General features: G+C 39.3%; 2 protein-coding genes across 2 annotated transcripts; one reads left to right on the forward strand and one right to left on the reverse strand.

Annotated features, from left to right (window-relative positions):
- Nucleotides 1-405: 405 nt before the first annotated feature.
- Nucleotides 406-2,454, forward strand: nme4 (NME/NM23 nucleoside diphosphate kinase 4). Its single transcript, XM_068578637.1, has 5 exons — nucleotides 406-550; nucleotides 1,589-1,719; nucleotides 1,798-1,899; nucleotides 2,096-2,208; nucleotides 2,334-2,454. The coding sequence occupies exons 1-5, from the start codon at nucleotides 406-408 to the stop codon at nucleotides 2,452-2,454; spliced, it is 612 nt and encodes a 203-aa protein (XP_068434738.1).
- Nucleotides 2,455-4,300: 1,846 nt separating this feature from the next.
- Nucleotides 4,301-11,234, reverse strand: eps8l1a (EPS8 signaling adaptor L1a). The gene is made up of 14 exons (XM_068579196.1): nucleotides 11,202-11,234; nucleotides 10,254-10,356; nucleotides 10,030-10,088; nucleotides 9,025-9,160; nucleotides 7,852-7,940; nucleotides 7,662-7,736; nucleotides 7,441-7,589; nucleotides 7,158-7,367; nucleotides 6,798-6,906; nucleotides 6,572-6,712; nucleotides 6,303-6,435; nucleotides 5,620-5,779; nucleotides 4,706-4,838; nucleotides 4,301-4,387 (listed from the first exon to the last, which is right to left on the reverse strand). Exons 2-14 carry the CDS (start codon nucleotides 10,354-10,356, stop codon nucleotides 4,301-4,303), a joined length of 1,584 nt encoding a protein of 527 aa, XP_068435297.1. The 5' UTR covers nucleotides 11,202-11,234.
- Between the last annotated feature and the right edge of the window lie 2,701 nt (nucleotides 11,235-13,935).

Genomic DNA, 13,935 nt, shown 5'->3' on the forward strand with positions numbered 1-13,935 from the left:
AGACAAAAACTGGTTCTAAATGCTCCGCACAACAAATGTATACTTTCTTTTTTCTTGCAAGTTCACGTGATGAAAATGGGGTTTTATATTAAGCTTAAAAGTTTGGATTTGCTGTATAACTTTAATAATGTTCTCAAAGCTATGCTAGTGCATCAAAACTAAAGTGCATCATCAGTGTACCTTTTTTAAATGTAACACATGCGTTCACAATGTCTGAATTCTTGGTCAGTGCTGGAATATTTTTGTATTTGTAGAACTTGCAGGCAAACATCTGGCATCGCTGGAGGTAAACACATGTTTGATCGACAATCAGAGGGGTTGGCAGACGGGGGGGATGACTCGTGAGCTTTGATTGAGAAGGGTTGACTTTCATCTCGAGAGGCTGACAAAGACGCACGTCAAACCATGGTGATGTTGCCGCGCTGCGTTTTTAAGAGAGTTCTCCAACAGTTTTATTCAGGACATCAAGGAAACCCCAAAAGTCTTCTGTCAGCTGCATTCACCGCGCTGCCGGGTGGAGACGCTGCTGCCGGACGCAGGAGCCAAGCAAGTACGTGACTGACTTTATATCAACTGTCAGTAAGAACTTCTGTACATTTCTTCTCCTATACGCTCACATTGTGCGACTTTTTCTTGTTTTTCTCAAAGGACTAAATGACACTTTGACGTTTTACTCAAATGATTAACCCAGAAATGTACCGATTAATCTAAGAACGTTCTCATATTTAATATGTAATGCTGACATGCATACAAGTCTATATGTGAAGTCAAACATTATTAACACAGTCGAAAAGACTATGGTGTATTTGCGCCAAACGGGGGAATGTGCAACAACAACTTTTCCAAACTCCTGGGGTCATGAACTGGAGAGCTGGGTTAGAGGCACACGACATGCTGGTGGAGCGGTGACCTGCGGTGTGCGTAATCTGCGTAATACTGAAAGCCCAGAAGACTCAGAAGAAGACGGCAATGCGGCTACTCAAGGATACGTCCTGCTTTACTGGCACAGACATGTTTTAAGTTGGATCCCTGTAAATTGGGTTCCTCTCGTGGCGGGTCACGCGTGTATAATTGATGGCATGCAGTCATTCGTTGGCTCCTGTTGCAGCTGCTCTTCTGTGCGGGAGAATTTATCTAAACGCATACAATATCTAATGTGTCCTAATGAGTCATTCTGCTCTCAGGGGGTAACTATCTGTTGCAAACCGATGTGTGCGTTCGTTTATGTTTTTGTGTGTGTTGCTTGTCCCTCTGGATGTTGGAGACTTTGAGTCAACATTTGTTCTCTGCCTTGTAGCTGTTCTACTCCAGTCCACTGTGTATTTGTTTGCTTTGAGTTCCTTTGCAGATCCAGATTGTTAATGCAAAACAAAATGACACTTAAAACGGAGTAATTGTTTAATTTAAGCTATCCAACAGCATATATAAAGTAGCTTAAATTATCAGCTAGCAATGCTGACACATTAATGCATCAATACAGTTTTCTAGATTTGGCCTGACTGCATATTGAGTGCTTTTGTATTCCCAATATGTATGTAGTGTTTTTACTCTACGGTGTTACTACTTTGCCTGGTGTATGTCCCACCAGCTATTCCAGACATAAGGGAGCGGACTCTCATTGCTGTAAAGCCAGATGGAGTTCAACGTCGTCTTGTAGGACAAATAATGCAGCGGTTCGAGCAGCGAGGCTTCAAGCTGGTTGGACTGAAAATGTTGCAGGTAAAGAAGTCTGAAATAAATGTGTTTGGTCATGTAATCGTGTGTTTAATTTCTTACTGTTGCTGTCTGTTTGGGAAGGTGTCTGATGATCTCCTGTCTCAGCACTACTCTGAACTGAGGACGAAGCCCTTCTACCCCAGGCTGCTGCATTACATGACCTCCGGGCCTGTTGTTGTCATGGTGAGGGTGTCTTTATACTCCTGGGTTACTCCTGTGTTTAACATGTTTTCTATTTCTTTTCTTTTTTTGGGCTGACAAAATAAATAAATGTCATATATACATCAAAATACAATGTATTCATGTGAACCTGCTACCAATTTCTTGAATATCCTGTTTTTGTGTTCGCTTATGTGAGTTTTTTTTAATGTTCATGTAGGTGTGGGAAGGGCACAAGGTAGTCCAGACGTCTCGTATGATGGTGGGACATACTAACCCAGCGGAGGCCCAGGCAGGCACAGTCAGAGGAGATTTCAGCTTTCATGTCAGCAGGTAACGTGATGTGATTTTATATCATTTTGTGTAAAGTTTCAGGGTTAAACAACAACAACCTCTTTCTGGATATTGTTTTTTTCTGTGCTGGTGGTAAAACAAGAATGTGTGTTGGTCATTTAAAGGAATGTGGTTCATGCCAGTGATTCATTGGAGGGGGCACAGAGGGAAATCCAGCTGTGGTTTCAGAAAAAGGAGCTCCTGAGCTGGGACTCCTGTGACCAGACCGTCACCTGTGAGGTGTGAAGACGCTCAGACCCACAATCTGTGGCTGAGACCCGGACGCAGCGTAATCGGTAATACTACCTCTTCTGCTGCTCAAAGGTCTGTCTCTTGTGACAGTTCAACAAATAAGTCATGTTTTGAGTGTTCCTATCACATAATTTACCTCAGTAAGTGCACGGAGAGTCACAAATATGTATGTTTAAACTAATGTGGGCAAGTATTTTTATTTTTTTCATAAATCAAGCTATAATAACAACTACTCATATAAATGCATAGCTGAGACATCCTTTATTGAACAGTGACAGCAGGAGGAGTTTGGCCTTTGGTCTCAGGTTGAGATGTGTGTGGTAATCAGATGTATTTTAATACTATATGCAAAACATGTGGAGCCATAGTGGATTAACTTAATTAAACGTGAATGACAGATGCATGAATTGTGACCAGGTTTACAGCTGAAAGAAGGCCTAAAATTAATGATTAATATGATTGTAGTACTATCGAGCAATAAAGACAAGGTAAGATCACATTTGGCAAGTTTTCACCCACCAGCTGCTCTGTGTGATGATCGTGCAAAGCTCGTGAAGGTTAATAGATTCACAAAATAATTTTCAAGACAGAGAAAATATGTTTTAACAGAGCCTTGCTGTGAAGGAACAATAAGTAAATCTATACTGTTATGTTGTTTAACAAATGATATGTCGTAGAGTTGTTTTGGAAATTATAAGGGGACTAAAAACACTTTACCAAGGTGTTGAACTATGTGTGTAATCTACTGTGAATTGTATGTAAATCAAGTAAATGTGTGTGATTAAAATTGTAAAGTAGTCCTCCTACCTATGTTTAAAAGAAATTAAATAGTAGAGGGAACGGTTGCAAGTACAAAAGTAGTTAACGTGGTAATAGTTCATAGTCGAGCCACAGTCAAATAATCAATGTTTACACGAGAACATTCAACCTCTGGTCAATGTTATTTGTTAAATGGGCTGTTGCTGTGAGGTCAAAAATGTTCTAAATTAACATGATAATGATTTTACCTGCGCCTGCTAATAATGAACAATTCAGATTTCATGTATGCTGACATCTTTAGTGTCACTTTTTACATTTTTCATACAGTTGCAGCCAATGTCACTTATAAAAGTACTCATCTAGAATACTTCAGATATATGTATAGATTTTAAATTGTATATTTTGATCATAAAATGGAATAAGGAAAGAAATTTAGCAGTATATGGTACGAAAATACACATCATTTTTGTATTGTTACTTATGTCATAATATCCTACACAGCTGAAGTCACAGTTAAAAAATACAGAATCAGAAACAATTTAGTCTTCATACTAGGAGTCAAACTGAAATTGTGTATTCTTAATGTAATCGTTGAATGTGTAGTTGGTCTAAAACAACATCTTTCTGCAACATCTGTCTTAACTCGGATAGATATGCAAGAAATAAAAACTCTGAAAAAATATTAATTCGTCATGTCATAATAAACATTTTTAACCAAATTCACTTCTCTTGTAGCTCAAAGTAGTTTCAGTCCATTGTTGTTAACATATAAATCTAATCCTCAGAATGTTTAAGGTTTATTGAATTGCGTTTGATAGAAATATTGAAATTGTAAAAAGTCTAATGTTACCAAATGGTAGTAAAACTCTGAAAAGAAGTTCTGTCTTAAAAACATAGTATTAGTGAGCGAGCTTTACTTTTAACACAGCTTACTTATGCTGAAGAATCTGTAGCATATAGATATATAACAGCATGTATGATTAAATATTCAAATCAATCTACAGCATCACTGCTCCAGCATGCAGCTATGCAATATTACAGCTATCTTTATGATTGTATTTGTGAATGTTAGAGAGCTCCGTCAAAAAGCATCATCCTCTGATTGAAGGCCAATCTTCATCTTCTGCTTCTCCATCGCCTTCTCGAGTTCAGTAGCTTTGTGCACATCCTGTGTAAGACACAAGAGCAAATGTATTTTCACAAAGACATTAATGTTGATATTCATTGATGAAACTTCTTTAGCACCAAACCAAGAACATAAAGGCTCTCAGTAACTAACAACGGTAAACTCTACCTTCTGCAACTACATGAGCTCTTTAGAACTAAATGTGTATTTTGTGGTTTTGTCAGTTGAAAGCTAAATCCTGTTTAGTCAATGTGGGTGACAGTGGATTAAAATTACACCAGTCTGTGCATAAGTCAAGGCCGAGCAAACAACTCACACGTAACCTCACATAAACAAACACACACAAAACACAGGACAAACCTCTAGAAGGGCCTTTTGCACCATAATTTGGCTGTAGACTCTTGCACCTTCCTCTGGTGACACCGTGCGGAGCTCCTCCTTTTTTAAGGAAAAAAGCTGCGCTCCATTTAAAATACCCAGACCCTGAACTGTCCTGGAAGAAGAGGAAGAAGCAACAAAATCAGGATACGTGTCTGTTAAGCTTTAAAGAGCTTTCATTGTCTAACGTTGACTCTTAACCTGTATGCGATTGCTTTCGTCAAACAGAAGAATCCAGTTGTATAAATTGGAATAAACTCAAAGACATGTAAACGTATCTTCTCTTAATAGTTACATTCTGTTTGTTGATGTAAAAGTGCCCCTCAGTGTCCTCAATGTCCAGTATCAGAGTGTCTCTTTAGAAGACCTCTCGTTATACTGCAGAAGGTCCGACAGTCTGCTGTGTGCAGTCCTGCTTCTGCCTCCCTTCCCTTCAGCGGGCCCAGCTTCTTTGCCTGGGGTCTCCAGCGTGGCGTTGGTGAGTCTCCTCTATAACCAGTTATAAGTTCCTCATTGTAACTTTAAGTCGCAATACATAAACACGGCAAGGACATTTGGTGGCGCTATTGCGCATCAAACGAAATCCGCTGCTTGTGCTGCGTCTATAATGCAACAGACTGTTTAGATTTCTTTGATTTCCTGGCACTGTAGAGTCAATGACGCTCCTGGAACTATTTCAGTGTTATATGGTTAATAATATAATATGTGATAGAAATGCGTCTATTGATTAATTTAGGCACACAATTGGTCTTCAACATTTTAAATGTGATAATCGCTTGATGTTTCTGGTGGATCTTGAGAACAAGATGTGGCTATAAATGAACCTATAAGTTTTTCGGCTTCTTCTGAATGAGGTTTTTGTCTCAGCTGGAGTTTCCGCTAACAAAGACACTCACGGTTGACTGAAGCCCTTCGTGGTTAGCCAGGCCTCCACCTCGGCAGACGGTGAGTGGTAGTTTAGGAGAACAGTGTCGGCTGTGCGGGGGACCACCAGCGGACGGACGGAGCCTCTTTTCTCAGCTAACCGCTGAAGAAGCTCATCATTCACCATCAGGACTGCAAAAATAATACAGACAAAACTTCATTTGCTATCAAAGTGTTACATTTCTCAGATCAGTGGTCAACCTCGAGGGTTTTATTCGCATTTAATATGATGAATGTGCATGGAAGGTAATAACAAAATTTCAAATGATTTTAGACGCACCAAAGAGAAAGAGGTTTGTTTATGGCCAGTTATCAATAGCTAACGCAATTTACTAACCAAAATACTATTGTGTCAAAGAGATCAACGTCCATCTGACATAGGATAGAGAGAACCAGCAGAGGAAGCAGGGCACTCTGCATCTTCCTCTTAAAATTTAATGCAACCAAATGCTAAGCTTATTAAAAAGCTATCTGTCTGTTGGAGACAGTACTTTAGTTGCACTCAAGTGAAAGATGAGAGGCGGTGCTAACTGCACTGCACTCAGGAAGCTCCTGAGAGTCAATATGTTTGTGAATTTGATATTCAATCAAGTCCCTCTTATGTTTGTACACATGATTTACCATTGCTGATTTTCAACACGTGGGTGCACGTTACCTCGGTCATTGTCTTCTCCCTGTACTGATGGTAAAACCATGCTCTGCGGTCGCATTGGGCTTGTAGGTCTGGTCCCAACTGGGCTTGATGGAGCATATGAGAAGTACTTTGTCCGAGGGGATATGGGTATCTTCTGTTGTGGAAAAGTAGGAATGGATAAAAACTGTGAGATTGCATGAAGCAAAAAGCCACAGTGTATGCAATATCTGAAGCACTGACCCAAACAACAGCACTCTGTATGTCTGTGTGTGTTGCGTCTGCACTTGTACCTTTGACTCGCTGCGTACCACTGGGCTGTCCCTCCCCGTGTTATTCAGAGCAGACAGAGGCTCCAGGATATTAGAGGGGACAAATCCTATCTGGTCAAAGCGATTTTGACACTTCCACCATTTATTTGACGTATGAATGACCTAGAAAAAAACAAGTCTTGGGATACATACAAATAATACATCTACTTTTACAGGTAGGTCCCTAATTCTGATTATAGATGTGTACCTCTAGTGTTTCTCCTTGTAGCACAGAGAGTTCACTGCTGTTTCGAGCCACAAAGTCATAACTGCAGCAGTAAAGTCTCTCACCCTCTGGAGGGAGCCCATTTCCATTTCTGAAATAGAATTTTTTTTTTAAGATGCAACATGTAAAAAGAAAAACATGTAAAGGAGAAGAGTCAGATTTTAGTCATATCAATCGCTTATTTTAGAAATGTACATGAAAGATTCTTAGACTTTATAACCTCCAGATGGATTTAATGAGCCAATATACTATCAATTGCATATACTTGGAATTAATTTGTTTGGCATTGTCAGATAATTACACCTGGTTCTGTAATGCTTTTCCTGAGGCCTATAGACTTACACTTCGTTATTGCCTTCACCAGGATACTCTGCTGTCGGTTGAACTTGGCCCTGTACATTTCGTGCCTCCCTACTTTCCCTCAAAGCATCTTGTTTGTGCTGTGACTCGATGGGATCTTCGAAAAGCTGGCCCGTTGAATCGTAGGCCTGAGGCTTCCACCCATCCAGGAAGACGGGTGAGTAAGGAGGTACAGACACATTAAGGTGCAAACTGAAAAGGGGGAAAGAGGATATTGTTAGAGCAACACTTTTAAACCAAGACGTACACACACAAACACACACACCAGGGTGAAGTCCAGTTGGGCCCTAATGAAGTCCACAGCTTCTTTTCCTCTGCAATCAGATGCTCCTGGAGCAGTGAAACAGTCCCGCTGGTCATAGCAGGACTGACCACCGATGCTCCTAAAGCTGGTCCTCCTGTGGTATTCACCATCTGTAAAAGAGAGGGTTGCTTCAGTCAGCACCACAGAGAGAGATAATCTAGTAAAAGAGACATGAGACTCACCAGTGTAAGAGGCACAAAGATGTGATGCAGCAGCTCTGGTGCATCAGGCTGTGCGATGGATGACTTGAGACGGTCCTAAATAAAGCAGCAAATTGTGTAATTTACCTTTTCATGTTCAGCTGTTTGATCAAAATGTGCTTGTACATTTCCAGAGTTCATCATTGTTCTAGTATAACTAGTTTAATCTCACCAGCAGACAGAGGGAGTACTTGATTTTCTGAAAAATGTCCACAAATTCTTCCTCTGATGGAGGGCAAGCCTTTAGGACCAACACATCATCTGCACACAGAGGAGCACAATCACACTGAACAGGATACGCATAACTTATTAGTTATTAACAGTAAACGCATAACTCCACCCCAATCGCTGTTGTTATTGTGCATGCATTAATTTGAACTTGATATTAGCTGGTGTCAGTATCATTTGTTGAGTTATTTAATCTAGAACATGTTGCAAGCTGTTAAGTGTAAGTTTATTAGCATTTGTTAACACTTTTACGAAGAAAAGAATAACAAAATCAGTGAAAAGTAAAGGTGTGGCGTGTTTGTTCCAGCAAGTACTCCCACAAAACAAAGCCTGTAGCAGTGACTAATAATAATCTTCTATTTCGTTATTAATACATGCATACGTGCGTTGCCTTTAGCCTTATCTCGGCTCACACCTATCCCAGGAAACACCCTGGTCATGTTGCCACAACAACACAGATGGTGAAGACAGATTGACACAAACATTCAAACTCCCATTCACACAATTTATAGTGTTCAATGATGAGGAGACTAAACGTCCTTGATATCATTCTTAATTATCTTCATGTCAAAGTGAAAAATGCCCCTTCAAGTAACTTCTTTGTTTTACCAAACCGGATGCAGAAGGGCAGGACATTGAAAATGTCTGATACCACTGGATGGCCACGTAATGCCATGTGCAATGTCAACCCAACAGAGTAAACGAGTGAATGAAGCAATTTCCCATTTGTGAAATTAATCTTTCCGGACTGACTTGGCCCAGCTCCAATAACTTCGTTGTCATGTGTCTCGTCTACGCTTGCTGCAGGCAAGAATTTCACAATTATTTGAAGAATTTTTTGGCACACTGCCTGTTGACCATCCTCCAGTGCTTTAAACAGAGTGCCATTATTTACCCTTTGTCTCCTGTTTCCTGCCTCTGCCACATGTTTATCAAGCTCCTGCCAAGCACCACCAACTTTTCAACTTTCCTCCTCTGCCACCAGCTGATCTACACTTCTTTAAACCTCCCATAAAGATAAGATTAAAAGTGTCGGCAAGTAAAACTATGTATGCTATGACCACCTAAATTAAACCATGTCTACAGTAATTAGTTAGGATGGAAGAACAACTCTCACCATCCCTTTCCTGCTTTTTCTTGCTCTTTCTGCTTCCTTTTTTCCCCCTTTGGTTGAGAACACTCTGGGCTTCAGCCGTCTGCTGCAAGCGTGCCATGAATCGCTCCACGTCATCAAAGCAGTGGTTCATAAACTCCTGAAGAAAAATGCTGTTTGTTAGCTATTTACCAGAGCAACTTTGGATAAGTTAACAGTTCATATTTCCAGATAATTGAAGACGCTATTAGTGCTTTAAACAACATACGGGTAGGTGAATCTAAAAAGTTGTCATAGTTCCATGCATTGTATTTACAAACCAAAGCCCTTCGATACGTACATTTGTAATGGTTGCATGTGAGTGTATGAAAGATGCATTGATACATGTGCAATCTTCTGGTATTCTTCTTAAAATCACATCCATATGAATGTCTTTTCAAATTAAATCCAATGCAACAGCCTCACAGCAAACTACAGCTCCAAATAATGCTCCCGAGCTGTTGTTCTGGAGTACAAGATTGTAAATATAGCTCACATATAGCTCAGCTAATGATGTGGCCCCGGCCAACTTAAACTTTCAGTTGTGGCCCTTGCCTAATACTCAGGAAAAAAATCAAATCCCCTCTTTCATATCTGCTACAGGCTCCTGTTAACGTTTGAAAAAACAATTAATCAATCCCCATTGTCGGCCGCTAGCAGCACTCCTTCAGCAGCAGTTTGATTCAGCGATCGCAGTGAGTGAGTTACAAAGATAAGCCACGCCCCCTTTCTGGTGCAAATGAATGTCCTGTGCGCATTTGTGAATCTCTCTGTGTGCATTTGCCATTAGACTGATCAGACTGCATACGATTGTATGTGCGAGTGTTTAGACAAAAGTCGCTTGATTGATTGTACATGAATACATTATGTAGTTTATAAATGTGGGACCACATACCTTCTTATTATTGATTCTTTGTAATCTTTATACATAAACCCTTTCGTCAGTTTAAATGCATAGAAATGTCAAAAATGATCTATGCAGGTACGTACCAATTCTCTCCCTGCGTTCAGTACAGATGTATGATTTGACTCCTCAATGGCATCTTTTTCTGAGCAACAAAGTCATTAAAGCAAAATATGAGACACTAGGCCTGCTGTATTATGGGAATAGCAAGAAGCAGGGTATTGTGCGCAGAGAATAAAAATGTGTCTTTTGTGTCAACAGCACATGCTCATACATATACATACACATTAGGCAGATGAATATACTTTACCTTTGTGAGACTGTGTGTAAATGGGTAGCTGCTGTCCTGGAATTAACATAACTCGGACACCTGAATGCCTTCTCGGGGCCACCGCAGGCGGCGTTGCAGACATCTGTTGTGTGTGGATGATGCGTAAAGTAATGCGATGATTAAAATCAAGCATATAAATACAATAGGGGATAATGCTCATGCTGTATTAAACTTTACGGAAATGTTGACCAGTAGTTCACCTTTTATGTGATGGTTCCAACACCTCATTTCCTGATTCCTGAGAAATGTATTATTCCACTTAACGTTGTCTCCTTATTACTTAGTAGGAATCATATCTTGCTTTTAAAAAGTTTGTACTTTTCTAATTGGACTGGTCTATATATATGTTTAATATCATTAATGATTAAATGATGAAAGAGTTATTGCCACATTCCACAAGGTGATTGTAAGAATGCTGCGTATTCACACCTGTTCCTTGCCGTGCATGTGAGTGACACATGCGCACAACAGGATAAACCACTGTCATCATGCATGGTATGCAGATGACACAACCACCAAAACTAGCTAAAAAAAACCTGTATTGGCTGAATACAAAAGTGTTTACTTTGCAAATTGATATCTCGTTCACTCATAATCCTGTCTTTCCTCTGTCATCCCTCGTCTTCCAACATAATGTTGAAGCAGTGAATATGGCATAATCTATTTTAATCATCAACAATTTCTCATAAAATGCACATTGCACGGAAAAAGCCATTCATGCAATTAGAAATAAAATATATTCTAACGTATTAACATTAAGTGAAGCTGCTTCAAAAGTCTACTCTGAACAGCATATTATTGACAAACTTCCCACAAGTGTACTGGTCTTTCACACACACACACACACACACACACACACACACAGACACACACCCACACTCTATGTTGCAGAATGTTAACACATAGAATCTAGATGCATCACTATACCTTTTACTGCGGTTTGCGTGATTATGTCCAGGGCACAGAGACCAGCTCTCGTGCTGAGTTTCATGAGCACTGAGTTAAGACACACAAGGACTTCCCACCTTCTTGAGATACGCAGAAACGAGAAAAACAAGTCTGGCTTTTCTTTCGCAGTGTTGCTTTCCCCGTCCTGTTGATTCTCTGATACACACACACACACACACACACACACACACACACACACACACACACACACACACACACATATACGTTTCCTCCCTCCCATTCTTCTCTCTGCATCTTTGTCAGCTTCTCTTTTCTAATAACAAGCATGTACCGCCTGTGGCTTGCACCAAGGGGCTAATGGGACCTGCAACACATGACATTCCAGAAATGTAAGGCAGTCAACCTCAAACTCCCCTTGTCCAAAAATCTGTGATATTAAGTGTATTTGAGACTAAGCCAAGATAAAGCTTAGAGTTGAAAGGGTTATATAAAAGTGTGTCATTAAACATTAATTAAAGATTTAAATGCATCTTTGAATCTTCCTCAAAGGAGCACTAGTGTGAGTTTAGTTAGCTTAACTGATTTGAATTGAAGACAAATAAATTCCTTTCATGCCCACACAACTATGTACCAATCAAATTCAAAATAAAATATTATAATCATTTTCATAATACATTTTCTATCAGCATCTTGTAATTGTCTGTTCTTTAAGTGTTCTCATTGGTGAGTGAAATCAAATGAAATTGTTAGAATCTGAGAAAGTAAATTACTGATTAAGGAACAATGTGGTAGTTAAATTACATCAAATGTAATCACTGGGATATCTCAAGATTATAGAATTTAATTTTAAAAAATAGTTTGCAACAACAGACAGGAAGACAAGTGCATTAAACCATATCTGAGAGGATGTTTCCAAAACATTTAATATCTGTTTTTTTTATTAATGTTTAAAAATATATATATATATATGTACAGCACAACTACTGTTACAGTAGATAATAGTGGATGTGTGTGTTCTTTCAGAAAGTCAATGAAACTGGGACCCCAGCCAAAAGACAGTTTTCTTTTTGTTAAATAATATCTAGAATAATTGGTACTTTACCAAGAATGAGTTGCTTTCTGCTCAACATTTAAGATAGGACGGAGTCAAACTTTGAACAACTACAAATGAAAGTCACTAAGATAAAAAAAAAAAAAAAGACAAGATGAGATACTCCGGAGATAAGGTCAAGGCGTTAAGGCGCTAAGGAAAACTGAGCAGTTGGTGAACAGTGACCCCAACTGGTTGTTAGAGGTCAGACATCATCTGTCCCTGCAGCTCTCCTCATGTTATGAACAGGTGGTCATAGTGAAAATCAAAGATAGAGGATCATGGAGCTGCCACACAACTGCAAGCAAAATGGATTCAGCTCCATGCTTCATGTTTTCTGGACGTTCTTCAAAGAAGCCTTTAGTTTTACAATTCGTCCTAAAGACATTCACTTCAGTTCCATTCACAAAAGAAGATGCTGGTACCACTGTTGACTCTGAACTAATAAAAGCAGGTCTCATCTCAGCCCCACAATTAGTGTAAGCAGGAGGAAATATCCTCATGCCCCTTGTTTTTTTTTTCATTTGGTCGAAGTATGCACTTTGTAATTGACAATCAAAACATATTAATTGTCATAACTTGCCTGTATCCTCTATAAATTACAAACATAGGAGAAAAAAATACACAAAATATGTATTATTTATCTCCCTCCAACAATGTGCCCTTATGACTTTCTGAATAGGATTAATGTTAGCTCAAAGCGGTTCTCATTCACTCTAAATACATTTGAATGGTGAAAAATCTGTTCTTCAACCCATATTACAGGCAACATTAATTTAAGTGGATGCCAATTATGGATTCCTGAATTCATTAATTTGTGCAAGCAAGTAGCTGAAGGTCATTTTGGCACATGTTGTCCACCAGGGTGTGTAGAAATACGGCATGTGCAAATGTTACGTAATAACTTGTTTCGCTCAGAACTTGACCCCAGAGATGTTTCATACATCATTATTTGATGCAAACATATATTTTCTATGCCAAAACAACTTCTAGAGTTACTCATTTTTTAATACAAGCCAAGAACGACAATGTAAGTTATTTAGGATTACATCTTTGGGTTCTCGACATCTTGATGACTTCACACACAGTGGATCTATTTCACTCCACTAAACTTTGCATACAAGCATTTACATACATTCATACAATATAATCAAATAGACCTCCCTGCCTCAAACTAAACGATTAAACTGCTGTATGGGCGGCTACTTGAGTGGCCCACATGTATTTCTATTTATTTTACTCTCAAAATGTTTCCTATGTTATCTTCCACATGTTATCAGTTTTACTGCTGTTTGATGATCTCACACAATTCCCATTTAACTCTCATTTAGTCTTTGAGTTGTTCCTCCCTTTGCTCCAACAATCTGTCCAGTCAAAGCGCTGATAGCATGAACTATTTAGCACATAATTCGCCGCTAACTGGGCGCACATTATTTGTGCACTTTTTGTTTTGCTCTCTTGCAGAAACCTTGCTTCGACTTTTACTTTAAAAAAAAAAAAAAAAAAAATGCAGCCCCCGTCTGTAACCTAATTGCACAAATAGACGCGCAGCTACAACCGGCGGCTTTTACAACTTCATAGTTAAAATACATCCTCAAGCATGGCAGTGGGTGTAATCACATGTCCGTGCACACAATGCTCTTCAGTTGTGTGTGTGTGTGT

This window comes from Clinocottus analis, unplaced genomic scaffold (genome assembly GCF_023055335.1).
Source record: "Clinocottus analis isolate CAN_PGR_092001 unplaced genomic scaffold, fCliAna1.0.p SCAF_16, whole genome shotgun sequence".
Taxonomy (NCBI): Eukaryota; Metazoa; Chordata; class Actinopteri; order Perciformes; family Cottidae; genus Clinocottus; species Clinocottus analis.